Source organism: Hyperolius riggenbachi, chromosome 11 (genome assembly GCF_040937935.1).
Source record: "Hyperolius riggenbachi isolate aHypRig1 chromosome 11, aHypRig1.pri, whole genome shotgun sequence".
Classification (NCBI taxonomy): Eukaryota; Metazoa; Chordata; class Amphibia; order Anura; family Hyperoliidae; genus Hyperolius; species Hyperolius riggenbachi.
In genome coordinates, this window is record NC_090656.1 from 118,286,632 (window position 1) to 118,314,221 (window position 27,590).

Here is a 27,590-nt window from a genome sequence, read left to right on the forward strand (position 1 = left end):
TAAAAATAGGATCCCTCAGATATGTTAGGTAGTTCTCTTCAAAGTGTAGAGTGGATTCACTTGTTTGATCCTAGGTGGAATCAATGACAAAAATTCCAGATAATCTTTAAGACAAGCAGATACAGATCGCTTGTCTTAAAGATTATCTGGAATTGTTTTGCTGTCACTTACAGTAAATAGTAGAAATCCGACAGATTTTGGACTAGCCCATCTTTTCATAGGGGGTTCTCAGGGTTTTCTTTATTTTTTAACGCACTTAGTGAATGGCAGTTGCTCCGTCCAACTGCCAAAATAGTGTGCAGCGAGCAGGGAGGCTGGCCAGCATCTTTGTATAAATCATTTTCAGAGAATGTCTTTATAAAGAATAAAGGCCATGCTGAGAATCCCCTATAGAGAGATGGACTAGCCCAAAAACTGTCAGTAATGTCAGATTTCCACTAGCTACTGTAAGTGACAGCAATATAGGAGAAAGGTAATTTATGGCTCATTTTACTCTGGAAGAAATTCACTTCTTATTTGTATGTGTTTTAAATTTTAAGATTTTCGCGATGGTTCCTCTTTTTAAAGAGGAACTCCAGTGAAAATAATGTAATAAAAAAGTGCTTCATTTTTACAATAATTATCTATAAATGATTTATTCAGTGTTTGCCAATATAAAATCTTTCCTCGCCCTGATTTACATTCTGACATTTATCATATGGTGACATTTTTACTGCTGCAGGTGATGTCACTGGAAGTAGATGCTGCTTGCTTTTTTGGCAGTTGGAAACAGCTGTAAACAGCTATTTCCCACAATGCAATGAGGTTCAGAGATTGGAAACTGCCAGGACCATGGTCCTCACCATTTCCTGTGGGAGGGGTTTCACCACAATATCAGCCATACAGAGCCCCCTGATGATCTGTTTGTGAAAAGGAATAGATTTCTCATGTAAAAGGGGGGGATCAGCTACTGATTGGGATGAAGTTCAATTCTTGGTCACGATTTCTCTTTAAGCAATACCACTCACCCCTACCCTATGGATATGAGTTAAATGGGCAATATACATTCTCATGCAATGAGCACTGCACGTAGTTCATGAGCATTGAGACAAAGTGAGAATGTGAAGAAACACAAGAAAGTAAATGGTGAATACATATACTAGCCACCTTGGTCCACCTATGCAGCTGCTATGACTGCTATGGCTATTGCTACGCCCCTGTGTGCAGTGACACCTAATGGTTGGAACAATGTTAAACATAACAGCAGCAGCAGCAGGTTTTTTGTTTTGTTTATCTTTTTTGGCAATGCACTCTGACAGTGGAAATGTTGCTACAAAAAGAAGGAGAATCAATCAAAACAGCAGCAGGTTTTTTTTTTTTTTTTGGCAGTGAACTTTGACAGTGGGAACACTGCTATTAGCAAAAGCAGGAGAATAACCAAGAATACAACAACTACTACAATAGGACCAGCTGTCTCAAGCATATAAACTAAAAACATTCAATTGCCTCTTGCAAAAATATCCATTGCACTAAACACTAGTTAAAAACTGACACATTTAAAAACACATGATTCCTGGCCAGGAACTACCGAGTTGCTGCAGGGGCCTTTTGACATATGAAGCACGTTTTGTGCTGCACTGCTATGATCGCCCGGAATATGTGCCTATGCAAAAAGTTGGTGTAAGTGTCAAAAAACTGGCCCTCCTCCACCACAGGTACAACCCACACGTGACAAATAGTTGTCAGCCGATCCTAACGATCAAAGATGATGACATCCTTGGATATAATCTTCCATTTGCTACGCCTGAATAATCAATGAAATGTGCAGTGATGGTGGGAACCCTGCTATCAGCAACAGAAGGAGGAGACTCAATCAAAACGTGCAGTGCACCCTAATGGTGAGAACACTACTAAACATAACAGCAGCAGGTTATTTCTGGCAGTGCACCCTGACATTGGGGCCACTGCTATAAGCAAAAAGCAGGAGAAGAATCAATCAAAATGAACGATGCACCCTAACGGTGGGAACACCAATAAACATAACAGCAGCAAAGTTTACGTTTTTTGACAGTGCACTCTGACAGTGGGGATTCTGCTATCAGCAACAGAACAAGGAGAATTAATCAAAATGTGCAGCGCACCCTGACAGTGGGAACACTGCTATCAGCAACAGAAGGATCACAATCAATCAAAACATGCAGTGCAACCTAATGGAGGGAACACACCTAAACACAACAACAGCAGCAGGTTATTTTTGTATTCGGCAGTACACCCTGACAATGGGAACAATGCTATCAGCAACAGAAGGAGTAGAATCAATCAAAACTTGCAGTGCACCATAACAGAGGGCACACCATTAAACATAACAACACTAGCAGGTTATTTTTGTATTTGGCAGTACACCCTGACAGTGGGGACACTGGTATCAGCAACATCAGGAAAAGAATCAGTGAAATGTGCAGTGCACCCTGTCAGTGGGAGCACTGCAATGAGCAAAAACCAGGAGGAGAATCAATCAAATTGTTTGATGCACCATAATGGTGGGAACACCAATAAACAAAACAGCAACAGGGCATGTTTTTTTGACAGTGCACTTTGACAGTGGAAGTTCTGTTATTAGCAACAGAAGAATCAAACAAAATGTGCAGTACAGCCTAATGGTCAGAACACTGCTAAGCATAACAAGAGCAGCAGGTTTTTTGTTTTTTTTAGCAGTGCACTTTGACAATGGGAACACTGCTGTAAGCAACAGCAGGAGGAGAATCAATCAAAACTGTGCAGTGCACTGTAATGATGGAAACACCACTAAACATTACACATTAAACAGCAGCAGGTTTATTTTTCTACTTGGCAGTGCGCTCTGACAGTGGGGACACTGCTATCAGCAACAGCAGGAGGAGAATCAATGAAATGCACAGTGCACTCCACTGGTGGGCACACCAATAAATATAACAGCAACAGGGTTTATTTTTAACACACCTGCTCCCCAATCACACCTGAGAACTTATAACACTAATAAGTAACATTACTCTGGAAAGGGAAATGTCTAATTGGGCAGAAATTTGGCATTCTTTACTTAGGGGTGTACTCACTTTTGTTGCCAGTGGTTTAGACATTAATGGCTATGTGTTATTTTGATGGGACAATAAATTGACACTGTTATACAGGCTGCGCACTGACAACTTTACATTGGCCTCAATTCACTAAGATCATGCTGGAGATAATAAGGCAAGAGAAAACTTACCACCACACATCGATCTTGCCTTAATAAGGTGTAGAGGTAAGTTTTCACAGTGAGAGTTATCTTATCATTTCTGTTCTTATAGTAAACCAGAGAAGAAGCACCCTCAAGTATTTTACCATATATATAGCAGCGGAAACATTAGAGAAAACACCTACCTTGCTCTCGGTTTCTTTCTTCACTGTTCAGCTTGCTTCTTATCAGCCCTGATAAAATCCCCGACTGAGCATTTAGTCTGGCTTTGCTCAGGAATCTTTATAGCTGAGTCTGTCTTCTCTGGTGTCTTCAAGCCCAAGTCTGCCCCCTTGTGGCTCTGCTATAATGACTCAGCTATAAAGATTCCTGAGCAAAGCCACAAGACAAGACAAGACAAATAACACTTATATCGCGCTTTTCTCCTGGCGGACTCAAAGCGCCAGAGCATCAGCCACTAGGGCGCGCTCTATAGGCAGTAGCAGTGTTAGGGAGACTTGCCAAAGGTCTCCTACTGAATAGGTGCTGGCTTACTGAACAGGCAGAGCCAAGATTCCAACCCTGGTCTCCTGTGTCAGAGGCAGAGCCCTTAACCATTACACCATCCAGCCACCACAGACTGAATGCTCAGTCGGGGATTTTATCAGGGCCGATAAGAAGCAAGAGCAGGGTAGGTGTTCGCTCTAATGTTATCAGTGATATGTATGGTAAAATACATGAGGGTGCTTCGTCTCTGATTCCCTTTAAGTTACCTCCTCTGTAGTTATTTTCACATGCAGTTAATTAACAGCATGTCTTTAACTTTAGAATTCTGTGGTTATTGAAATTTTAACTTTAGAGATCTCTCCTTAACTTAAATACAGGAAAGTTAAGTTTACTACATGCCTTATCACCATGGCGATAACACTAGAAACAGCTCAGAAACATTATTAAAGACAGGAGATAAGCTTAGTGAATTGAGGCCAATGTATCAAAGTGTCTTCAGTTTTGTCACATGAAAAGACATAATAAAATATTCTCAACAATATGAGAGGTGTACTCACTTTTGTATACTGAGATACTGTCCATGAGAATCCATTTTAAAGGCATTATCAGGGCCGTTCTGCCCATGACACCAGGTAACGCCGCCTCCTCAGGCACCTATACCTGGCTACCTACCCACCTATACTGAGGGTGAAAATGTTGGGGTGCTGTGCGATTGTTCCAAATGAACGGGGAGGCGGGGGGGGTTGCATCCTCCAAGTTTGCCTCAGGCAGCGAAGAGTCTAAAACCAGCCCTGCACATTATGCTGTAAAAGTTAAAAGCTACTGAAAGTATATTTTATTTAAAATAATATTTTCTTAAAATTTCAACTATTTTTTTTTCTCAGAAAAACACACACAAAAAAATTTCAGCTCCAGTATTACTAATGGTTGCCAAGTGAAATCAATATTTGTCCCGAAAGAAAATAATGCTTAAAATTGAACTAAACATAAGAGTTTTTAAGTCAAACAATGCATCACCGTGGAAACTGGTGTGATAAACAAAGAGAATTCATATATTGCTACAAAAGTGGGTTAAAAAAGTTGAGAATGTTATATACACAAATCACTTACCACATTGATCTGTTTTTGTTCACAGTGCCAAAGCCGGTGTGTGTTAAGGATGGGACAGAATACCAGGTATGTTTTTAGACATTAAGGCCCATATGCAATTCACTTTTTCTCCTGAGTTTTCTCCTAGGTGATATTTTAAAACTTGTCAATAAAATGCCTTTTAAATCACCAGAAAGCAAGAAAATACTTAAAATAATTTTGATGGCACTTTTTAACCTATTTTTTGTTACTTTTCCAATTGCAAAGGTTGGAACATTTGTTTAAATAGAACATGAACAATTATCTCCTAGGAGAAAACTCAGGAGAAAAACTGAATTGTATATGGCCCCAGGTCTTGTATACATATACCCTGTCAGTTAACATTTACTTAAAGAGACTGTAACGAAAAAAAGTTCCCCTGGGGGAGCGCTCACCTCGTTAGGGGGAAGCCTCTGGATCCTATTGAGGCTTCCCCGTCCTCCTGTGTCCCACGGTGGTCTCGCTGCAGCCCACGGAACGCACAGCCGACAATTTGGCAGGCTGTGCAGTATTTACCTTTTCTGGCTCCAGCGGGAGAGCTGTTGCGGCTCTACGCTTGGAAATAGGCGGAAATAGCCTATCTCTGATGGGTCCGCTCTACTACGCAGACGAGGAGATTTTGCGCCTGCGCAGTAGAGTGGACCGACAGAGATTGGCTATTTCCACCTATCTCCGAGCGGAGAGCCGATACTGCGCCTGCGCTGGAGTCGGGAAGGTAAATATTTACATCCCCACTGTTCGGGGAGCTTTATCGCTGGCGCTGTGTGACACAGAAGAATGGGGAAAGCCTCGATAGGATCCGGAGGCTTCCCGCACCCGAGGTGAGTACCTCCCAGGGGAACTTTTTTTTAGTTACAGATTTTCTTTAAAGCATATAAAAGTATGCACACACAAAAACTTGAGAGAAATAACGATTTATGATGAATTTGAACTGATATGAATTGCCAGTGTGGACTGTTGCATTTTTCCTTTTTTTTTCTGCTGTTTATGTACAGCCTGGCTCTCCAGTTCCTGCTCCTCCAGGTAGCTGTGAGGAATGCACATGCTCAGATATGATTGACAGCTCCACACAGCTCCACCAAGTGATATGCCAACCGTTTGTCTGCAATTTTGCATGTGATGTGGTAAGTAGAGACGTAAATACTAATACTTCGAAACAGAATGTTAATTGAATACATGTCTACAAATATATTTTGATTTAGATTATATTTGTAGACAGATTTAAAGCATGATAACTGGCTCAAACTATTCCTAAAAAAATAACTTTGTACTTATTTCTCTGTATTTGGCAATATTAAAAACCATCTAAAGTCAGACATGAAAAATCATTGAATGAACTGTATGTCCATATACAGTGCTTTGAATTCACCATAAAGCCCTCACTGTATTGGCCATTATTTTGTTAACTGACTGTCAGATATGTAACTAGTATGTCAAACAATGTTTACTTCCTGTTAATCAGACAAGACAGATCTTTCCTGGTCCAACTCCTGGGACCTCTTTCGGAGAAATGGTCTTGAAATACGGATGTTAGGGCTGCAGTATTACATAATGTCCATCAGCTGTGATATTTAGCAAGGGCCCCTCAAGAATGGACTGCATTTATATTCATGAGATGGGCAGGAACAAAGCTCAACTGGCAGACAGCATAGTGTGAAGAAAATGTTGAGCATATCTGGACATCAGAAATATTGTGCTGATAATTGTGTGCATATTATGTTTTTAATTGCTGTAGTTCTGCGCCTGCGCAGTATACTCCGGACAACATGGACTTGATTGACAGCGGTGCTCGCGCACTCGCAGTAGAGGACCACCTCAAGGTCGGCCTCAGCACCGGCATGGACCCAGGGCCAGCAGCTGGGAGCGGAGCTGCGGCGCTTGACGTATCGGTGGCAAGGGGTTGGAGGAAGCCCCAGGTAAGTAGATCAGAAGGAAGCATATTATGGCTGATGCTTCCTTTAAGCCACCAGGTAGCTTGAAAATACTTTTGGTACTTTTTCAACTGCAGAGTGGAAAAGTTATTTTAAACAGAAGAAGAAAATATTATCTTATAGTAGAGAACTTAGGAGAAAAGTGAATTGGTTTGGGCCCTATGTGTCCTCCTATTTAGCAACATCCAGACAAACACCATGGGTTATGTGTAATGTTATCCAGCCACGTCAATTTACATGCACCATATTTTTTGGACCAGTTACAATTTGAACCATAGATTAGGAAAGTCAGCACAATTACAGTAGTTGGATGATCAGAATTGAAGTTGTAAATCTGATAGGTCATACCAGGTGCATCCATGGAATCCTTCAGCAAGCATGCTCAGCCCACAGCAGGCATTGAGTACATCAGTAGAAAAGGAATGAGTGGCACTACAGCATATTTGGATCCAATGTGCTGATGTTTGGGTTTTTTTGTCAGGCACCCACCTGCCCACACCCCACTGTTTTTGATTCCTCTTTAACCCTGTGGGTTTTTATGCCATTTAGCTGGAAGAAATAGGACTCTATGGATCCAAATATGCTGCAGTGCCACTTGTTCTTTTTCTAATAATAATAATTCCAGTATTTGTATAGCGCCTTTCTCCTGTCGGACTCAAAGCGCTTGCGAGGCAACCACTAGAGCGCACTCAGTAGGCTTTAGCAGTGTTAGGGAGTCTTGCCTAAAGAACTCCTTACTAAATAGGTTTGGAAAGACTCATTTTAAAACTGAATCAGCCATTCATTTTCAAACTATGCAAGGAAAAGGAGCAAATCATTCATCACGTAAAACTGGATTGGGCTCTTCTGTATATAGTAAGTCTCCCACATGACAAATGGGATTTTCTCAAAAAATGTTATTTGCATCCTAATGTTAAAACTAAGCAATTCACAAAGTGAATCCACTCCAGGTTAGTTACCCCCGAAACAAAGATTTTGATTAGTAAAAGTCCATGAAACATCAAGCTACCCAACAGAGGTGGCAGAATATAAAAAAGACTGGGAGGTGCACAGTGTATGATAACAGGATTAAAAAAAAAAAAAAAAAAAAAAAAAAAAAAAAAAATGGAGAAAAGTGTTTGCTTACCTTTAAAGGGATGTTGGTGGTATGCACAAGTGATTACCTCCATTTTTGAATATTATTTAAAGAGAAACTCCGACCAAGAATTGAACTTTATCCCAATCAGTAGCTGATACCCCTTTTACATGAGAAATCTATTCCTTTTCACAAACAGACCGTCAGGGGGCACTGTATGACGGATATTGTGGTGAAACCCCTCCCACAAGAAGCTCTGAGTACCGCGGTACTTTTGACAGTTTGCCACAATGTAACAAGGTTCATAGACAGGAAATAGCTGTTTACAGCTGTCTCCAACGGCCAAAACAGCTAGGAGCAGCTACATAACCTGCCCACAGTAAAAATGTCACCATGTAATAAATGTCAGAATGTAAATCAGGGAGGGGAAAGATTTTATAATGAGCAAACACTGAGTAAATCATTTATACATAATTATTGTAAAAATGAAGCACTTTTTTTTTATTACACTATTTTCACTGGAGTTCCTCTTTAAATCCTTTATTATGCATTAGGTACCTACTAGTGTGATCCTTCGTAGTCTTCAATTTCTAACTTATATTTCTGTATATTTTCTTTTAACATTTCAGGGTGAAATTTACACATTTTTTCCAGAAAAATGTTGCGGAGAATGTGTTCAAATTGCATGTGTGTTTACTTTGCCTAATGGAACAGTTTTTACCATTGAGGTAAGTAACTACAAGATGCTTTTTCTCCATAAGTGGCTGTTGGAGCCAAGTAAAGTGCAAAGCACTTGATGTATTAAGGCATTCACCTGCATGGTTAAGTGATCCAGCACAGCCACAGTGTGGAGAGAGCAGGATGGGATATATATGACTGATTACTATCTTGGCTAGCAGGACACAGGATAACAGACTGAATATAGAAATGGCCAGGATAATTAGGATAAATCAGGATAAGAGACGTTGGACTGTCTGGTCTGACTGAGTAAACTGATAGGACGAGCTGTGGAAAGGGCTGGGAGGACAAACTGATGAGACAGACTGAATACTAGCAGGGTAACCAGCATTTTGACAACAACCGACAGGATTGACTGGGTGGCTGACAGGCTGACAGGACTGATCAGATTGGATGGCAAAACAGCATGGGAACAGAAACACACTGATAAGTGAACAGAGCTGAGTGCTGTTTAGTCAGGGTTTAAATAAATCCTGCTTTTGCACAGTGCCATTGCCAATATTGGGTACATTTAATGGGGAAAGCACCACGCATGTGCTCCCGGGGAACACGTCCAGTGAAGGAGCAGAAGGACAGCATCCACACCATCCCAGGGAACGCTCATGATGGCAGTAGGTAATATGGATGGCATGGGAGGAACCTGGATCTGAACATAGGTAAGTGTAACAGAAAAGGCTGAACTTGAACTGTTATAGAGTATCAGCTAGCAGGTAACTAAAGTCCTCTTCCATGCTGCATAGTGTCATGTCAAATTAGTCACTGCATATGAGGATCTGAAATGTACTTAAAAGATAAGTGCTCTGTGTGAAGAACAGAGTGGAAGGATTAAACCATATGGATCATCTTGAAATGCTCACCTTTGAAATGAGCTGATAGGCAATATTGCAGTATTTTTTAATGTATTTATTATTGTATTTATAAAGTGCCAAAATATTACCCAGCGCTGGACATTAACCAGATCGTGCAGCACAGTATGAGTACAAGGTAATGCTTAGTCAGTCACTGGAGATTAGGCAGATCCAGATCTCAGATCCATAGGATGGGTGTACGATAATGGAGGTGCGTGAACAGGTAGGAGACATTAGGATAAGGACCCTGCCCGAAGGCTTACAATCTAGAGGGAGAGGTAGGGACATGAAAGGTAGGGGACCAGAGTTCAGCTACGGGTTTAGAACACTAGTGAGGGGTGGTAGGCCAGAGTGAAAAGGTGAGTTTTGAGTGCCTAATAGCTAATAGGCTTGTGAGGTGCATGCTTCCATGGTGGCATTCATGCTGTAAGCTGCCAGAGTCTTGTCAGCACTTTGCTCAGAACATCTGATGCAGCCACCAACCACTGTCAGATAGAGCTCCAGTATGAATACACAGCTTGAGGTGGAAAGTTTTCAGCTGACTAAAACTAGAGGATGAATCAGGCTGAAACCAATGCCGACACTACCAGAGGTGCACCCTGGAAAATTGCCTCAGAACTCTAAGCTGGCTGTAAGCTCCAACCCCAGGTCACCCACAACTTAACTATGGTCCCCAGGTCCCCCTCAGAGTCTTCAGCAAAGTAGCATCTCACCTTTCCCAATATTCAGGCATCTATATCAGTCCATGGCTCCATGTGATCCCCGTCTTTGTCCTCACAGGGGTGCCTGTCCTTACTCGATGCATGTTATTACGTTTTAACATGCCACAACACAGGTCACAAAGATGATATGGCCAGCTGTGGATGAAGATGGAGATTACATAGAGCCACAGATTGACAGAGAAGCGCATCCGCTGGGACAGCTGAGATGCTACTTTGCCAAAGACTCTGCAGAGGCCCTGGGGACCACAATTAAGTTGGAGAAAGATCCATGCTCATACATGCTTACAGTTGTAGTGGCAACTACATAGTACAACTACAATAGTGGCATTGGTCTTTAAACGTATGGGACAATAAATGTATATTCATTTGTTTCTCTTTTTGTTTAGGGTGAAAATACTATAACTTTGCCTGATGATATCTGTACAGCCTATACATGCTCAAAAGGAAATGGACAGCTATATCCTACCATTTCACATCTCCTTTGTGAACATAACAGTGCAGACGAATGTGGTATTGTAAGTTGAAAACTTGATGAAACTCGAAATGTGCTTTGTTTGTATTTATTTAAGTACATTAATAACTTATAAATTAGGTTCTCAATTTTCAGATTGATTTCATTTATCTGATCGGATTGGTTAGGAGAGTTTTGTCCATAAAGTTTTGTCCATTTCTGATTGTTCGTTCATATGAAGAATCATTTGTAAACAATCGTTTGGTAAATGGTATCATTAGTGGCCACCTTAACAAGTCCCTTTCTACTTCCTTATGTCTAATGCTAATCTCTCAATATTGTAAACACCTCCCTAAAGCTTAACCCTTTCCCTGCAGTGTACATAGTTGCTGAGCAGTGATGAGGGAAAATGCTGATAAACTTTTTGAATTCAATTTCCTGAAAATAATGCAAAATTAGACTTTTTACTTTGAGCTAAAATGCCATCGGAAATAAGTTTGTAATAAGTTTGTGATTTTTTTTTGCAAATTTTTGCACTAAATTTTTTTTATTTTTGTGCTTTTTGTGAATTTCTACAGAAGAAAGTACAATTTTCTCCCTTTCTCCCTTTTATTGACAGAGCAGAGCAGCGTAGCTGTACTTTAGTGCCGAATTGGTGGTCCACTTAGATGTTCCCCACAGCCGCTCTGTACAGCACACCTCTGCACCATAGAGCTTCTGATGCCACTTGACATACTGTACATCAGGAGCCAAACAGAGTGGATGTGTGTTGCACCAAGCAGTTGTAGTAAACAGGAGAGTGGCCTGACTCAACGCTGGAGCAGGTAAAGCTTTTAGGGTTAAGGGGTAGTCGGCCAGACATGCTATGAAAAGGTGGAATGAGGTAGCAGCACTCATTACTTCTTATGGAAGAGGGGGGTGGTGGTTGCATGTAATGTGTGGAGGGAGTTCAGCAGGGAGAGGTTTTAGCCAGAATTGTTAATGGGGGAGGGGAGGGGGTGTTAGGTGAAACCTAGAGAGGTGCATCATGGGGATAGTGGGGATGTCCTTGATGTGTGGCAGTCTTACTTGTATTTCCATTCCTGTTGCTTATAGACAAACCTGTTAGCAGCCAAGACAAGCCACTAATACATCTAGTGATTATGAGCATTTACAGTTGTGGCACCTCTCCTACCTACAACACATCAGATGAATTGTCACTCATTTGGGCACCCACACTATTTTATAGTGTGTGACCTAATTCAAGGTAGTTTATGAGCCACAAGCATCATTTTGCCTGTGACCAGTGCTGCTCGGATACCACTTTTGTAAATCCGGATTGGATCCGAGATATCCAATCCGGGTAGGATATCCAACTTCAAACTTTTCTGATCCAAATCCGAATCAGATATCTGACCCCAGTATCTGGGATATCCGGGCACATTTGGATATCTGGATAGAAAAAAACGGAAGTGGCCTTTAAATTGCTTTAAAAACATTTTTTTGGGTAAATGAGGCATGTAGCATCATTATTTTTTAAAGGGAAACACTAATTGATGATGTAGGGACTTAAAATCCCCCCCAAAAAATAAATGGCTGTCAATTAACATAAGGACTAGGTTCCAGACAGCGGTCATGCAGCCCACATTGTGTCCAAAGTCCAACCGCACAACTGGGACATGGCAGTTTTCAGCCCAGACACCTCCAAAAAATTACACCGCTATTGTGTTTTGGGTTAAAGGGAACCAGAGAGGATCAAAAAAAGGTTTTATACATACCTGGGGCTTCCTCCAGCCCCATACGCATGGATCGCTCCCACGCCGCCTCACCCTCCTTATTATACCAGGGGGGGCTGGCCAGGGTTCCTTTCTGTGATTGGATGCCAGGGTTTAGGCTGGGAGCCATCTGATTGGCTAAATGATGTCATCTCCTTAGTTACAGTATTCGGATCTGGATATCCGCCGGATAGCCAGGTATGCAACCAAATATCCGCAGATAGCTATCCGGATTTGCACAGAAATCTGGAATCCGAATCGGATAGCTGAAAAAAGGCTGGATATCCGGGTTACACGGATATTCAGACTCTGGATGATCAGCACTGCCTGTGACTGTTTAATTTGGGTGCCAGGATTTGGTTTGACAATGGAATAACAAGCACTAACTGTTATGATTTTGGCTAGGAGTACTTGATTTGGAAACCAGTGATTGGCTTACATCAATAGACAAAGTGCAGGTTATTAGGATTTCAGCCACCCAGTGCTTAGCTTTGGCATTAGTAGAACAGATGTGAATTCCGGTAGGGTTAGTTCTTGAGTAGGGGAAGTGTTAGAGAATATGGTATGGTGATGTTAAATTTATCTCTTAGGGTTAGGAGGACAAGGTTAATTAAAGCAATACGCTTTGTCAGGAAAGCAGTTAAAATTAAGAAGGAAATATTAGGATTGGGCATCATGGTTAAAATTATGTGTCAGCAAGAAGGATTCCATTATGTAGGTAAGTAATGAGTAATTGAGACATGGGGAGAAACATTACTGCAAACAGAACAAACAGCTTGATGTTGTGCCAGTGGTAAAATGAACAACGCCTGAATTAGTCATACCCCACCACCCATGTCAATCTCCAAACTCTGTACCAATGCAGAGATTAGAGGTTCATCTATTCAAGCAATGTGTTCCAAACTTCCCAGTAACCAGTAATAGAGAAATTCCAAAACTCATTGCAAGGTGGGTTGTGTTTTTTACTGGCAACCCACAAGGATAAATATATAAAGTTGCACCTAATATCCCCCTTGGCGGTTTTCATTTTAGCTTCAAGGAGTTCAGCTCTGCTAAATTAATTTTACACGTAGCATTGTGTATAGAAAGGTAGTAATCATTACACCATACATCATTGTGATTGTTTTCTTACAGGGCCAGGATTATGTGAAAGATCCTGATTTGTGTTGTGGACGATGTGTACAAAAACAATGTATTTTCACAGAGAAAGATGGACGTATCGTATTTGTGCCGGTAAGCATCATCTAATTAGTCTGCATAACAGTGTTGGTGAGATTTCTGTAGTGGATGCTTGACAAAGATCAGGGGTCCTATGGTGCAGTATTATAAGGTATTTGGATGATGTACCTACAATGTTATTTATACTCACAAAAGTGGGTTGCAGATCCCTGCAACCACCATATAAAGCCTGTGGGAAATTTACTGTTCCCAGTCATTTTTACAGCCTAATACTGGAATATGGAAGGTCACTCTCCTTGGGATCTTTAAAGTTTTGAATAAAATTCAATCTGAGGTCTGAACTATACATAGTACTGTGGTGGAGGCACCCTTTAGGGCTCGTTTCCACTAGCGCAAATTTGCATGCATTTTTTGCATGCAGATTCGGATAACCAATTCAAGTAAAAGGGCCTGTTTCCACTTGACAGGAAAACTGAGCATTTTGATGTGCAGGAAAAATCTGCACAGCAGAGCCATAAGAATTTGCACACCGCACACACCGCTTTCGATTCACATGTAATGTATTTAATAGGAATTTGCATTGCGTTTTCACTGTGCAAATTTTCCATGAGAATTTGCATATGTTTTTGTGTAAACTCAATGTAAAAGCACACAGGCACTGACGCAAATTCGCATGAAAATTTGCATACAAATGCATACAAATTTGTTTATGCATTTTCCACAAAGAAATCGCATCGCGCTAGTGGAAACTGACCCTAAATCATAAATAAAACTACGGAAGCTAAAATGTGTTCATTGGAAAGAAAAAGGAAAGGTATCGGTAATTTCTTCTCTTTCTAGTAGAATTCACACCAGCTTGACTGGAAAATATTTTTACTCAAGCACAAACATTTTTTTTTTCATTCAAGCACAAAAATTTCTATTGGTAACACATTTTGCAGGTGCTCATCCACTTCCTCGGGTTAGTATCAAGACATTTAACATGCGCCTAGAAATACAAAGTGTAACGTGCAGTGCACACAGATTTGCATTGAATGCAGATTGTCACTTATTGTGGAATTACTGAAGACCAAACCACAGGTAAAAGTGAAATAATGTGAAGGTTTACTTACAAGTGCAGGATATATACAAGTGATGCTGCAATTGGTGCATGAGCATAAATACAAATAGCAGTATAATTGCAAACAACTAGCAATACAATTGCAGGCAAACATCTTACAATCAGACATGCCACAAACCAGTGAATATACAGTGGGATGCGAAAGTTTGGGCAACGTTGTTAATTGTCATGATTTTCCTGTATAAATCGTTGGTTGTTACGATGTAAAATGTCAGTTAAATATATCATATAGGAGACACACAGAGTGATATTTGAGAAGAGAAATGAAGTTTATTGGCTTTACAGAAAGTGTGCAATAATTGTTTAAACAAAATTAGGCAGGTGAATAAATTTGGGCACCACAAAAAAGAAATGAAATCAATATTTAGTAGATCCTCCTTTTGCAGAAATTACAGCCTCTAAACACTTCCTCTAGGTTCCAATGAGAGTCTGTATTCTGGTTAAAGGTATTTTGGACCATTCCTCTTCACAAACAGCTCTAGTTCATTCAGGTTAGATGGCTTCCGAGCATGAACAGCTCTCTTTAACTCACACCATAGATTTTCAAATATATTTAGGTCTGGGGACGGAGATGGCCATTCCAGAACATTGTACTTGTTTCTCTGCATGAATGCCTTATATAGATTTTGATCAGTGTTTAGGGTTGTTGTCTTGTTGAGAGATCCAGCCCGGCCCAGCTTCAGCTATGTCACCGATTCCTGGACATTGGTCTCCCGAATCTGCTGATACTGAGTGGTATCCATGCGTCCCTCAACTTTGGCAAGATTCGCAGTCCCTGCACTGGCCGCACTGCCTGACAGCATGATACCACCATATTTTACTGTAGGTAGCAGGTATTTTTCTTGAAATGCTGTGTTGTTTTTCCTCCATGCATAACACCCCTTGTTATGCAAAATAACTCAATTTTAGTTTCATCAGTTCACAGCACCTTATTCCGAAATTAAGCTGGCTTGTCCAAATGTGCTTTAGCATACCTCAAGCGGCTCTGTTTGTGCTGTGGGCAGAGAAAAGGCGTCCTCTGCATACAGCATCTCCTTGTGTAAAGTGTGCCGAAATGGCTCAACGATGCACAGTGACTCCATCTGCAGCAAGATGATGTTGTAGGTCTTTGGTGCTGGTCTGTATGTTGACTGTTCTCACCATTTGTTGCTTCTGTCTAACAGAGATTTTTCTTGGTCTGCCACTTTGAGCCTTAACTTGAACTGAGCCTCTGGTCTTCCATTTCCTCAAAATGTTCCTAACTGTGGAAACAGACAGCTGAAATCTCTGAGACGGCTTTCTGTATCCTTCTCCTAAACCATTATGGTGAACAAACTTTGTCCTTAAGGTCATTTAAGAGTTGTTTTCAGACCCCCATGTTGCTACTCTTCAGAGGAAATTAAAAGAGGAGAGAAACTTACAATTGACCCCCTTAAATACTCTTTCTCATAATAAGATTCACCTTTGTATGTAGGTCAGAGGCCAATAATTAGTTCTAAAGGTTTTGGAATCAATAAAATGACAACAGTGCCCACATTTATGCACCTGCCTAATTTTCTTTAAACAATTATTGCACACTTTCTGTAAATCCAATAAACTTTATTTCACTTTTCAAATATCACTCTGTGTGTCTCCTATATGATATATTTACGGTAACTGACATTTTCTATTGTAACAGCCAACGATTTATACAGGAAAATCATGACAATTAACAAGGTTGCCCAAACTTTTGCATCCCACTGTACTGTATATACACAGTGTGCAGTTTGGGCAACCTTGTTAATCATCATGGGTTTCCTGTATAAATTGCTGGTTGTTACGATAAAAAATGTCAGTTAAAATACCGTATATCCTTGAGTATAAGCCGAGTTTTTGAGGCAAAAAAAGTGACCCAAAAGTGGGGGTCTCGGCTTATACTCGAGTGCCCACCTCCCCGAGTGCACCTTTATTCCGCAGAGTGTAAAAAAAAAAAAAAAAAAAGCTGAGCAGTGCAATTGGTCCAGTAACTTCCCCCTTCCGCTCGCCACTATGTGTACAGTAACCCGCGCACCCCTCTCCCGCTATGTGTAAAGGGCAGTAATCTGCGTGACATTCTCTCCCCGGAAGACTGGAGTGTGTGGCCAACCTTGAAATTGTCCTCTGTGTCCCCCGAGTGTCACCATATGCAGCGCGGCTTTGAGTAACTCACAGTGATCCGCGCTGTGTTGGGATTCCTCTTCCTGCCTGTCGCAGGTTCGTTGCTATGACGCCGCACGTGGTGCACGTGATTGAGTCATAGCAACGAGCCTGCGACAGGCAGGAAGAGGCATCCCAACACAGTGTGGGTCACTGTGAGTTACTCAAAGCCGCGCTGCATATGGTGACACTTGGGGGACACGGAGGACAATTTCAAAGTTGGCCACACACTCCAGTCTGCCGGGGAGAGAATGTCACGCAGATTACTGCCCTTTACACATAGCGGGGAGGGGGCACACGGGTTACTGTACACATAGTGGCAAACAGGGAAAGGGGGGCACAGATTACAGTACACATAGCCACGAGCGAGAGGGGAGGGGGGGAGTTATGTGATCATTAATGCTGGTCAGCTTTTTTTCCCTATTTTTACACATTGCAGTGGGGGAGTGCAGGGGGGCACGCTGCCATTAGTGAAATCTTTTAAAGCGGAACTAAACTCAGTACTTTCTCTCTGCTCTATAAGATACGCAACCTAAGATATTAAAGAAAAACATTTCTTTGTTGCAGCGGATACAAAATCCTGCAATACATCCGCAGTGCATCTACTTCCTGCTTTCATGGAAGCATACAGATTAACATCCTGTGCTTTCAAATAAGCTTATTTTGCCTTGACAGTCAGGTGACACAGGAGAGATCAAATTACAATTTGTGATTAGACAGATGAGGAGGAGGAAATATTATTTTTATTATTAATATTGCTGCATTTCTTACCCTCGGCCTATACTCGGATCAATCATTTATTCCAGGTTTTTTAGGTAAAAAGTTGGGGTGTTGGCCTATACTCGAGTCGGCTTATAATCGAGTATATACGGTATATCATATAGGAGACACACACAGAGATATTTTAGAAGTGAAATTAAGTGTATTTGATTTACAAAAGTGTGCAATAATAGTTTAAATAAAATTAGGCAGGTGCATAAATTTGGGCACTGTTGTCATTTTATTGATTCCAGAACATTTAGAACTAATTATTGCAACTCAAATTGGCTTGACAAACTCAGTGACCCCTGACCTACATACACAGGTTAATCCAATTATGAGAAAGAGTATTTAGGGGGTCATTTGTAAGTTTCCCTGCTCTTTTAATTTTCTCTGAAGAGTAGCAACATGGAGGTCTCAAAATAACTCTCAAATGACCTGAAGACATTTACCATCATGGTTTAGGGGAAGGATACAGAAAGCTGTCTCAGAGATTTCACCTGTCTGTTTCCACAGTTAGGAACATACTGTATTGAGGAAATGAAAGACCAGAGGCTCAGTTCGAGTTAAGACTCGAAGTGGCAGACCAAGAACAATCTCGGATAAACAGACTGCTGAGAACAGTCAGAGTCAACCCACAAACCAGCACCAAAGACCTACAACATCATCTTGCTGCAGATGGAGTCAATGTGCATAGTTCAACTATTCAGCGCACTTTACACAAAGAGATGTTGTATGTGAGAGTGATGCAGAGAAAGCCTTTCGTCCGCCCACAGCACAAACAGAGCCGCTTGAGGTATGCTAAGTAGAGATGGCCCAAACGGTTCGCCCGCGAACGGTTCCAGTCGAACTTTGGGTGGTTCGCGTTCGCCACCGAAGGCGGACTTTTGAGAACAACTTTGACCCTCTACATCACAGTCAGCAGGCACATTGTCGCCAATCAGACTACACACACTCCTGGAGCCCCACCCCCCTTATAAAAGGCAAGGTTCTCCTGCCGTTTTTCTCACTCATCTGCCTACAGTAATTACTTAAGGGACAGCTGCTGACAGACTCTGCTGGGGAAAGCTTAGTTAGGCTCTTGTAGACTTGTTAGCTTGCTCCTGGCTGATTGTTATTCCTTATATTGCACCACAACTCCCTCCTCCTCCCCTCCTTCCGGAGGGAGGAGGGTCTCATCTTCCGGGGAGTTGTAGGATTTCAAAAGCTAGCTTACATACCTTGGCCGGGAATTGAACCCAGGTCTAATGCTTAGTAGGCAGCTCTCTTCACCACTATACCACCACCAACACTACATGCTGAAGCCAGCCTAGCATGTACCATTATGATATATCCAAGAGAAAAATTAGCTTACTTAGGGATTTGTAGGATGTCAAAAGCCAACTCACATTGGGCAGGAATTGAGCCCAGGCCTACCGATCTGTAGGCTGCTATCCTAACCATTATACCACCAACACAACACACTACAATGCTACATGCTGAAGCCAGCCTAGCATGCACCATTATGATATATCCAAGAGAAAAATGAGCTTGCTTAGGGATTTGTAGGATTTCAAAAGCCAACTCACATTGGCCAGGAATCAAACCTAGGCCTACTGCATGGTAGGCTGCTATCCTAACCATTATACTACCAACACACTACAATGCTACATGCTGAAGCCAGCCTAGCATGTACCATTGTGATATACCCAAGAGAAAAATTAGCTCTCTCTCTCTCTCTCTAGGACTTGATGCCATTGAACTGATGGACATACGTCCATCGAGTTCAACCAGAAAATAAAGTAGAACACCAGCCTGATCCCTCACATACCCTTTTGATCTAGAGGAAGGTGAAAACCCCTCGAAGGCATGGTTCAATTAGCCCCAAAAGGGAAAAAAATCCTTCCCGACTCCAGATGGCAATCAGATAAAATCCCTGGATTAACACTACTGGGCATTACCTAGTAATTATAGCCATGATGTCTTTCAATGCAAGGAAAGTATCTAAGCCCCCTTTAAATGCAGATTAAGAATTTGCCATTAGAGTTGGGCTGAACGGTTCGCCTGCGAACGGTTCCAGGCGAACTTTGGGGGTTCGCGTTCGCCTGCATCAGGCGAACTTTTGCGGAAGTTCGATTCGCCCCATAATGCTGTATTGAGCAAAATTTTTAGCCTCCATTTCACTGTCAGCAGACATGTTATTGTCAAACACACTGCTTTCAGTGTTAGAGAACCCGCCCACCCTCCCTTCAAGCTAGGTCCTTTATACCATTTGCCTCAGTTGTCTGCCTACACTAATTAATTATGGGACAGCTGGTACACACTCTGCTAGGGAGATTTTAATTCCTCCCTCCTCCCCTTCTACCCTTCTAGCTATTCCCTCCTCCCTCCTACCGGAGGGAGGAGGGTCTCTTCTGCCAGGGAATTATACTATTTTAAAAACCAGTATACATCATACCATAGCTGGTACATCATACCATAGCTGGGAATACATACATGAGTATACATCATACCATAGCTGGGAATCGAACCCAGATCTCACTGTGTGGTGGACACGTCACCCTAAGCACTGTACCACTACAGAAGTAAGTGAAGCTAGCCTAAAATTTAACATTTATGCTCAATGCAATAGAACCATTAGGTTGCTTAAAGGAGAACTGTAGTGAGAGGTATATGGAGGCTGCCATATTGATTTCCTTTTAAGCTATACCAGTTGCCTGGCAGCTCTGCTGATCTATTTGGCTGCAGTAGTGTGAATCACACCAGAAACAAGCATGCAGCTAATCTTGTCAGATCTTACAAAAATGTCAAACACCAGATCTGCTGCATGCTTGTTCAGGGTCTAGGGCTAAAAGTATTGGAGGCAGAGGATCTGCAGGATAGCCAGGTAACTGGTATTGCTTAAAAGGAAATCAATATGGTAGCCTCCATATACCTTTCACTACAGTTCTCCTTTAAAGGGAACCTTAACTGAGAGTGATATGGCTGTTTCCTGTAAACAATACCAGTTGCCTGGCAGTCCAGCTGATCTTTGTGACTGCAATAGTGGCTGAATCACACCCTGAAACAAGCATGCAGCTAATCCAGTCTGACTTCAGTCAGAGCACCTGATCTGCATGCTTGTTCAGGGGCTGTGGCTAAAAGTATTAGAGACACAGGATCAGCAGGCAATTCAGGCAACTGGTATTATTTTAAAAGGAAAAATTAGCTGCATGCTTGTTTCTGGTGTGATTCACACTACTGCAGCCAAATAGATCAGCAGGGCTGCCAGGCAACTGGTATAGCTTAAAAGGAAATCAATATGGCAGCCTCCATATACCTCTCACTACAGTTCTCCTTTAAGCAACCTAATGGTTCTATTGCATTGAGCATAAATGTTAAATTTTAGGCTAGCTTCCCTTACTTCTGTAGTGGTACAGTGCTTAGGGTGACGTGCCCACCACACAGTGAGATCTGGGTTTGATTCCCAGCTATGGTATGATCTGGTGTTTGACATTTTTGTAAGATCTGACAAGATTAGCTGCATGCTTGTTTCTGGTGTGATTCACACTACTGCAGCCAAATAGATCAGCAGGGCTGCCAGGCAACTGGTATAGCTTAAAAGGAAATCAATATGGCAGCCTCCATATACCTCTCACTACAGTTCTCCTTTAAGCAAGCTAATGGTTCTATTGCATTGAGCATAAATGTTACATTTTAGGCTAGCTTCACTTACTTCTGTAGTGGTACAGTGCTTAGGGTGACGTGTCCACCACACAGTGAGATCGGGGTTTGATTCCCAGCTATGGTATGATGTACCAGCTATGGTATGATGTATACTGGTTTTTAAAATAGTATAATTCCCTGGCAGAGGAGGGAGGAGGGAATAGGTAGAAGGGTAGGAGGGTAGGAGGGTGGAATTAAAATCTCCCTAGCAGAGAGTGTAGCAGCTGTCCCATAACTAATTAGTGTAGGTAGGCAAATGGTATAAAGGACCTTGCTTGGAGGAGGGAGGGTCCTCCAGCAGTGATGTGTATTTCACTCAATTAGGTTTGGCTCCAGGTATTAGAGCTTTTGAAACATGTTTTCTATCATTTTTCCAGTTGATAGAATTTTTTAAAACTTTGAAAGTTCGCCTCCCCATTGAAGTCTATGGCGGTTCGCGAACTTTTTCGCGAACCGAAACTTTCGCGGAAGTTCGCGAACAGGGTTCGCGAACCTAAAATCGGAGGTTCGGCCCAACTCTATTTGCCATAACTACTTCCTGTGGCAATGCATTCCACATATTAATCACTCTTATTGTAAAGAACCCTTTCCTAAATAAATGGCTAAAACGTTTTTCCTCCATGCGCAGATCATGTTCTCTAGTCCTTTGTGAAGGCCTAGGGACGAAAAGCTCATCCACCAAGCTTTTATATTGCCCTCTGATGTATTTACACATGTTAATTAGATCCCCTAGGTTACAGTAGTTTCTGCGAATATGTTAGAGTACTTGTACCCGCCTAGTAGGAAAAGATGAGGAGAGAGAGAAGTTGAGTAAGTTATGGTCAGATAGAGGGAGCGGAGCATTAGTAAAATCAGTGATAAAACAGATATGAGTGAATATGAGGTCAAGTCTATGGCCATCAGTGTGAGTTGAAGCAGTGGACCACTGAGACAAGCCATAGGAGGAGGTGAGTGACAGAAGTTTGGTGACAACAGAACTATTGGTATCAACAGGGGAGAGCTTCGTAAAGTATTTTCTGTTTCTCCTCCGGTCTCTAAATATATGCCCCTATGGGCTAGCATAACACAATGTTTTTTTGGGATTTGCAAGAGAGGGGGGTAGAATGTTTTTGACACCTGATTGGTCTCCGTAGGGGGAAGCTGTCTTTTCCAGAAATAAAAACCAAGTTCTCAATACCCAAACAACACTTTCTGTTTTATGACCAGTTACGATCCTATGTTCTTAATAAGGCTGGCAGACTGTCCACAATAGTTACATTGAATGAGTTTGATAGCTTTTTGTCCACCACATCCTAAACATTTTTATTTCCACTATTCAGTCAAACCTCCAAAAAATAAACATGTACACTAAGGCATTATGTAGTCTAACCAAGTGGTCCAAAGATATATCTGAAGAGAGCGTAGAGACAAAAATTTTGGAGGAGTATCGCGTCATCCATAAACTGATATCTAGGAAGATCTGGTGGGAATGTCAATTCAAACTTATACATAGAGAAAAATATGCTTTCAACGTTAAATATAAGTCTCCTCCTCCCCATTACACACCCCATTGTCCAAAGTGTACCCTTCCAATTGCAGATTTATTTCATTGTATGTGGTCATGCCGTTATATTGGTGTTTTGGAAAAAAAAGTATACATTATACATCAAAAGCATATGTAAGGTATGATCTGATGTTTCTCCACTATAGATGCTGTTTAACTACGCTGTTCCATTTGGAATTTTCAAATATTCCAAATGGGTACCTAACGAAACAACTTCAGTGCATATTGGGGCGGTTGGAGATAACATAATTTGACTACAGAAAATATGGTAGACAACCAGAGATGACAAGAGGGAGGGTGGGATGGCTACATCTTTGTTGCCAAATTTAAGTGTCAAGACATCTGCACTATATTTTCTGTAAACGAGGTTTCATGTGATGTTGTGAGAAGATATTTGTTATTGTATTAGGTCTCAGACACTTATGCATTGTTTGTTGATGTATTTTCAAATCATAGACACAAATAAAATGTTTTTTTTTTTAAAAGATCAATGGCTGCTTGTTATGCGTACGTTAAAAAAGGGCATCTGGAAAAAAGGGCGCAGGGTTTTAAACGATAAACATGAATAACGTTTAAAAAAAAAATTGTGCTATGTTTCGTTTAAAAATAATGTTTTATAAAGGTATAAATCATTAAATAATGTGTATGAAATCGGCAATTGTAACAACGTTAATCTACCCTGTTGAAAAAGTGAAATGTATAATAACGTTTTATAAAAGATTAATAAGAATTTTACTAAAGCTATACCTAACCCTACTCTCATACAAAACCCTCCCTGTACCTACCCCTAACCCCTAGACACCCCTGATGGTGCCTAAACCTAAGACCCCCCTGGTGGTGCCTAAACCTAAGACCATCCAGGTGGTGCCTAACCCTAAGACCCACCAGGTGGTGCCTAACCCTAAGACCCCCCAGGTGGTGCCTAACCCTAAGACCACCCTGGTGGTGCCTACTGCCTAAACCTAAGACCCCCCTGGTGGTGCCTAAATCTAAGACCCCCTGTGATAAGCATTAATAACGTTTGAAAAAATATAGTGCTGTTTTTCGGTTAAAAATAATGTTTTAAAAAAGATTGTACTGTTTTTCGTTTAAAAATAATGTGTAAAAAATTATAAATCATTAAATAATGTGTATTTATGAGAAGCAGTTATAAAACAGTAAAAGTCTCCAGGCGCCGCTTGTAAAACGTTATTTTTCTCCGGCGCCCTTTTTTCCTGTTGAGAATAAACATACATATATCCAGGCACATCGCCTCTAGTTAGGACATTAAATAAATTATTAGGGAAAGGGAGGTGCTGAAGGGGGTGTGGCTAGAAAACAGCAAAAATCTATTAACCCTTCGCACACTCACATGCAAATGTTCAAACAATTGCATTCACAGATTGAGTGAGTGTGCGAAGGGTTAATAGATTTTTGCTGTTTTCTAGCCACACCCCCTTCAGCACCTCCCTTTCCCTAATAATTTATTTAATGTCCTAACTAGAGGCGATGTGCCTGGATATATGTATGTTTATTCTTATCATTGACCCCTGTGGCTAGGGTCCATTTCGGTGCACTCCCCCCTTCCCCTGTATGTTTGTTAGCATGCAGACAGCTTATGCTGGTGTATGCGCATGGTGCACATGGACACATAACATTAGCTCCCTTGTGCGATTGGTAAGATGCACTGTCTTTCCCAGGAGAGGAAGTTAGGATGTGTGCTCCTAATCCATTGATAGGTTTGATGCAATGAATGTGTTTGCATGTCTGCACTATGCATGTTACAGGGCCAGAGTTAGGACACCTATGTTCACCTGGGTACTTCTGCGCAGTATAGGTGATTAAGCATAAGAATGCATTCTTCTGTGAACTAAAACCCTGGCTTTTAATTTAGCTGTAGGGATAACAGTTGTGCCTGGATGAGTGAATCTGTGAATGCAATTGTTTGAACATTTGCATGTGAGTGTGCGAAGGGTTAATAGATTTTTGCTTTTTTCCTGTTGGGCGCCCATTAAACGATATTTATTATGGGAGTGAATGGTGGCGCCCTTTTTGTCCACTTGCCTCAGACAGAATTTACTGTTTCCGTTTGTTATAGACTGAGTGGGCATTCCAAAGGGCAACAGAGATAGGTGGGGGATTAGTGGGGAGAAGTGGAATAAGGTTATGGCAGTTGGGAGTTGAATGCAGTTAGAGAAAGCAAAGAGGGTCCAGGCAGGGCCGGCCCGCTCATGAGGCGGGGTGAAACTTTTGCCTCAGGCGGCAAATTTCCAGGGGCGGCATCCGCTCGTCCGTGCGGGGAGCCGGCCGCCGAGCTGGAGGGGTAGCTGGCAGGATGGGGGTATTGGGCCTAGCGGCGGGGAGGGGGGGTCGGACCCCCCCCCCCCTCCCTCGCCTGGGTCCCCCGTCCTCCGCTCCCCTCCAGCCTTACATAGAAGCAGCCGCTATTTGTAAGAGGCACGGGCGGGGAGGACTCACCTCTTCCTCGATCCAGCGTGCGCTCCACTGACGTCACTTTCTGCAACGCTGCAGGAAGTGATGTCAGTGGAGCGCACGCTGGGAAGAGGTGAGTCCTCCCCGCCCGTGCATCTTACAAATAGCGGCTGCTTCTTCTATGTAAGGCTGGAGGGGAGCGCAGTTCGGGGGACCCAGGCGAGGGAGGGGGGGTACGACCCCCTCCCCGCCGCTAGGCCCAATACCCCCATCCTGCCAGCTACCCCTCCAGCTCGGCGGCCCCCAGAGCGCCCCCCCACCGGGGGGGGGGGGGGGTGGCGGAGGAAAAAATTTTTTCGCCTCAGGCGGAAAATTCTAGGGCCGGCCCTGGGTCCAGGGTTAGGTGAAATGTCTCCTGCAGAAAGGAGGAGGAAATTACGTTGTAAAAAGAACAAAATCTTATGAGAAGCAAGCTGTGGATAGGATAAAAGAGAAGGTGAAATGTACAGCAAATTGCTGACAGCAGGTGGATGTAGTGTGTGTAGAGATTTGAGGATAGCAGGGGAAAGCAGGCTCATAGTGAACCTTCTAATTCAATTCTGGTCGAATTCTTTGTATTTTCATAACACTTAAACTTACAGATGCACTTTAAAGAGACTCTGAAGTCTCAAGAAAATCATCTTTTTATTTTAAAAATGTGTTTAATATGCTAGCCCTACCAAAACCGCCGCAATCCCGTGCCTGTAATCTAACGAAATCCCCCCCAACTTCCTGGGGGGGGGGGGCAATCCGGGGAGCGCTTCCGTAAGAAGCAGAGTTATGAGCCGCAGCTTTGCCTCTCAGCGCGTCTGTCAGCCCGGATCGCCGCCTCTCCCCGCCCCTCTCAGTCTTCCTTCACTGAGAGGGGCGGGGGAGAGGCGAAGATCCGCCACTGATAGACACGAATGGAGGCAGAGCTGCAGCTCATAGCTCTGCCTCCTATAGCAGCAAAATCCACAACCGAGAATGTCGTGGATTTTGCGGGGGAGAGGGAGGGGGAAGTTAGGGGAGATTTAGTTAGATTTCAGCGGCGAGGATGCGGCGGTTTAGGTAGGGCTAGCATGTTAAACACATTTTTTAAATAAAAAGATGATTTTTCTGACACTTCAGTGTCTCTTTAAGTTCAGATGCTCCAACTGACCAATGGTCATAATTGGCTTCCTAGCTTAGCTATATGCAAACAGGCTGCCAGCATATTAATTTGCAGACTGAATGCAGGTGTGATGGTGGATTGGGAATTTCAGCCTTGCAGGTAGAATTCAAAGGAGCTTCTCAGTTCAGATCAAACACAGCATACAAGCAAACTCTGGTAGCCGTTTGGGTAATAAATTGTAGACCAGTAAATTGAGGCTATGACTTCAGTCTCATCTATTAATTATTTTCTATCTGATTGCATCAATATCTGCCCGTCTATGGTACGACTCCACTCCAGTCTCATAGATCATTATTTTCTATATATAATCAAAATTAAGGTTCCTGATTACAGTTACTAATGAAATAAATTACGATTGTTTTCCAAAAGTTTGCATTCAAATTTTGCCTTGTAATTGCAAACTACGATGCAAAATTATGATTATGGAAGAGAGAGGGAAAAGAGCGCCGGCACTGCTGTCATACACGTTTATTCCATATTCATTGGAAGGTAAAAACACATTTGTCCATACAAAAAAAGAAGAATGAGACACATACCGTTGATACCAAATGGATGGTGCGGTGGGTGCAAGGGGTGGTGGTGCAGGGCCTGACGGCCGTTTCGCGCTATTTGTGCTTCTACGGAGGCTGCCGGCAGCATACACCCTAACATTGGATCAAGCTGCTCTCCCCCTCCTCTTTTCCTTGATGGTAGACGGCTTGCTGTGCCAGCATCTCTTTCTCTCTATTTACCTCTTGAAAAATTATGATTATGCTAAATTCGTCCTCATTTCTATTCATGACTTTATTTACCTGGACTCCGTATCCTCTATGAGATGTTTGCGAAACTGGGTGAATAATGATAGTTTAATTTAGGACCATATGTAAAGTCACTGGTTCAGCTAAAGCCATTTTTTACATTTAATATGCTCCCTAATTTTGTTTTCTAGGCAGGACAGTCTGCTGTCTCCACCTCCGACAGCTGTGTCACCTACAACTGCATGATGTCAGCAGGAGTTCTCACATCAACTCAAACTCAGGAGAGTTGCCAGTATCAGAGTCAGAATGACTGTGGACCTGTAAGTTATTAGAGTATTTTACTGTCACTATATAGAACTACTATCATCCAACTGTTCAATAGAGAAATTATGAACTGTAACTTACTATTCATGTACAATTCTTAAATAGCTGTTCAGACAAATGGCAACTAGCAGATGCAAGCGGTCATTTTCAGCACTCTGCA

At 42.1% G+C, this 27,590-nt stretch overlaps 1 protein-coding gene across 1 annotated transcript in view; it reads left to right on the forward strand.

Annotated features, from left to right (window-relative positions):
* LOC137539091 (hemocytin-like) overlaps nt 1-27,590 on the forward strand; it is a 207,839-nt gene that overhangs the window by 14,702 nt on the left and 165,547 nt on the right. Inside the window, exons 3-8 of the mRNA XM_068261570.1 lie at nt 4,815-4,855; nt 5,803-5,931; nt 8,443-8,541; nt 10,508-10,636; nt 13,461-13,559; nt 27,298-27,426. Coding sequence (XP_068117671.1) covers nt 4,815-4,855; nt 5,803-5,931; nt 8,443-8,541; nt 10,508-10,636; nt 13,461-13,559; nt 27,298-27,426 — 626 coding nt within the window. The remainder of the gene's footprint in view (nt 1-4,814; nt 4,856-5,802; nt 5,932-8,442; nt 8,542-10,507; nt 10,637-13,460; nt 13,560-27,297; nt 27,427-27,590) is intronic.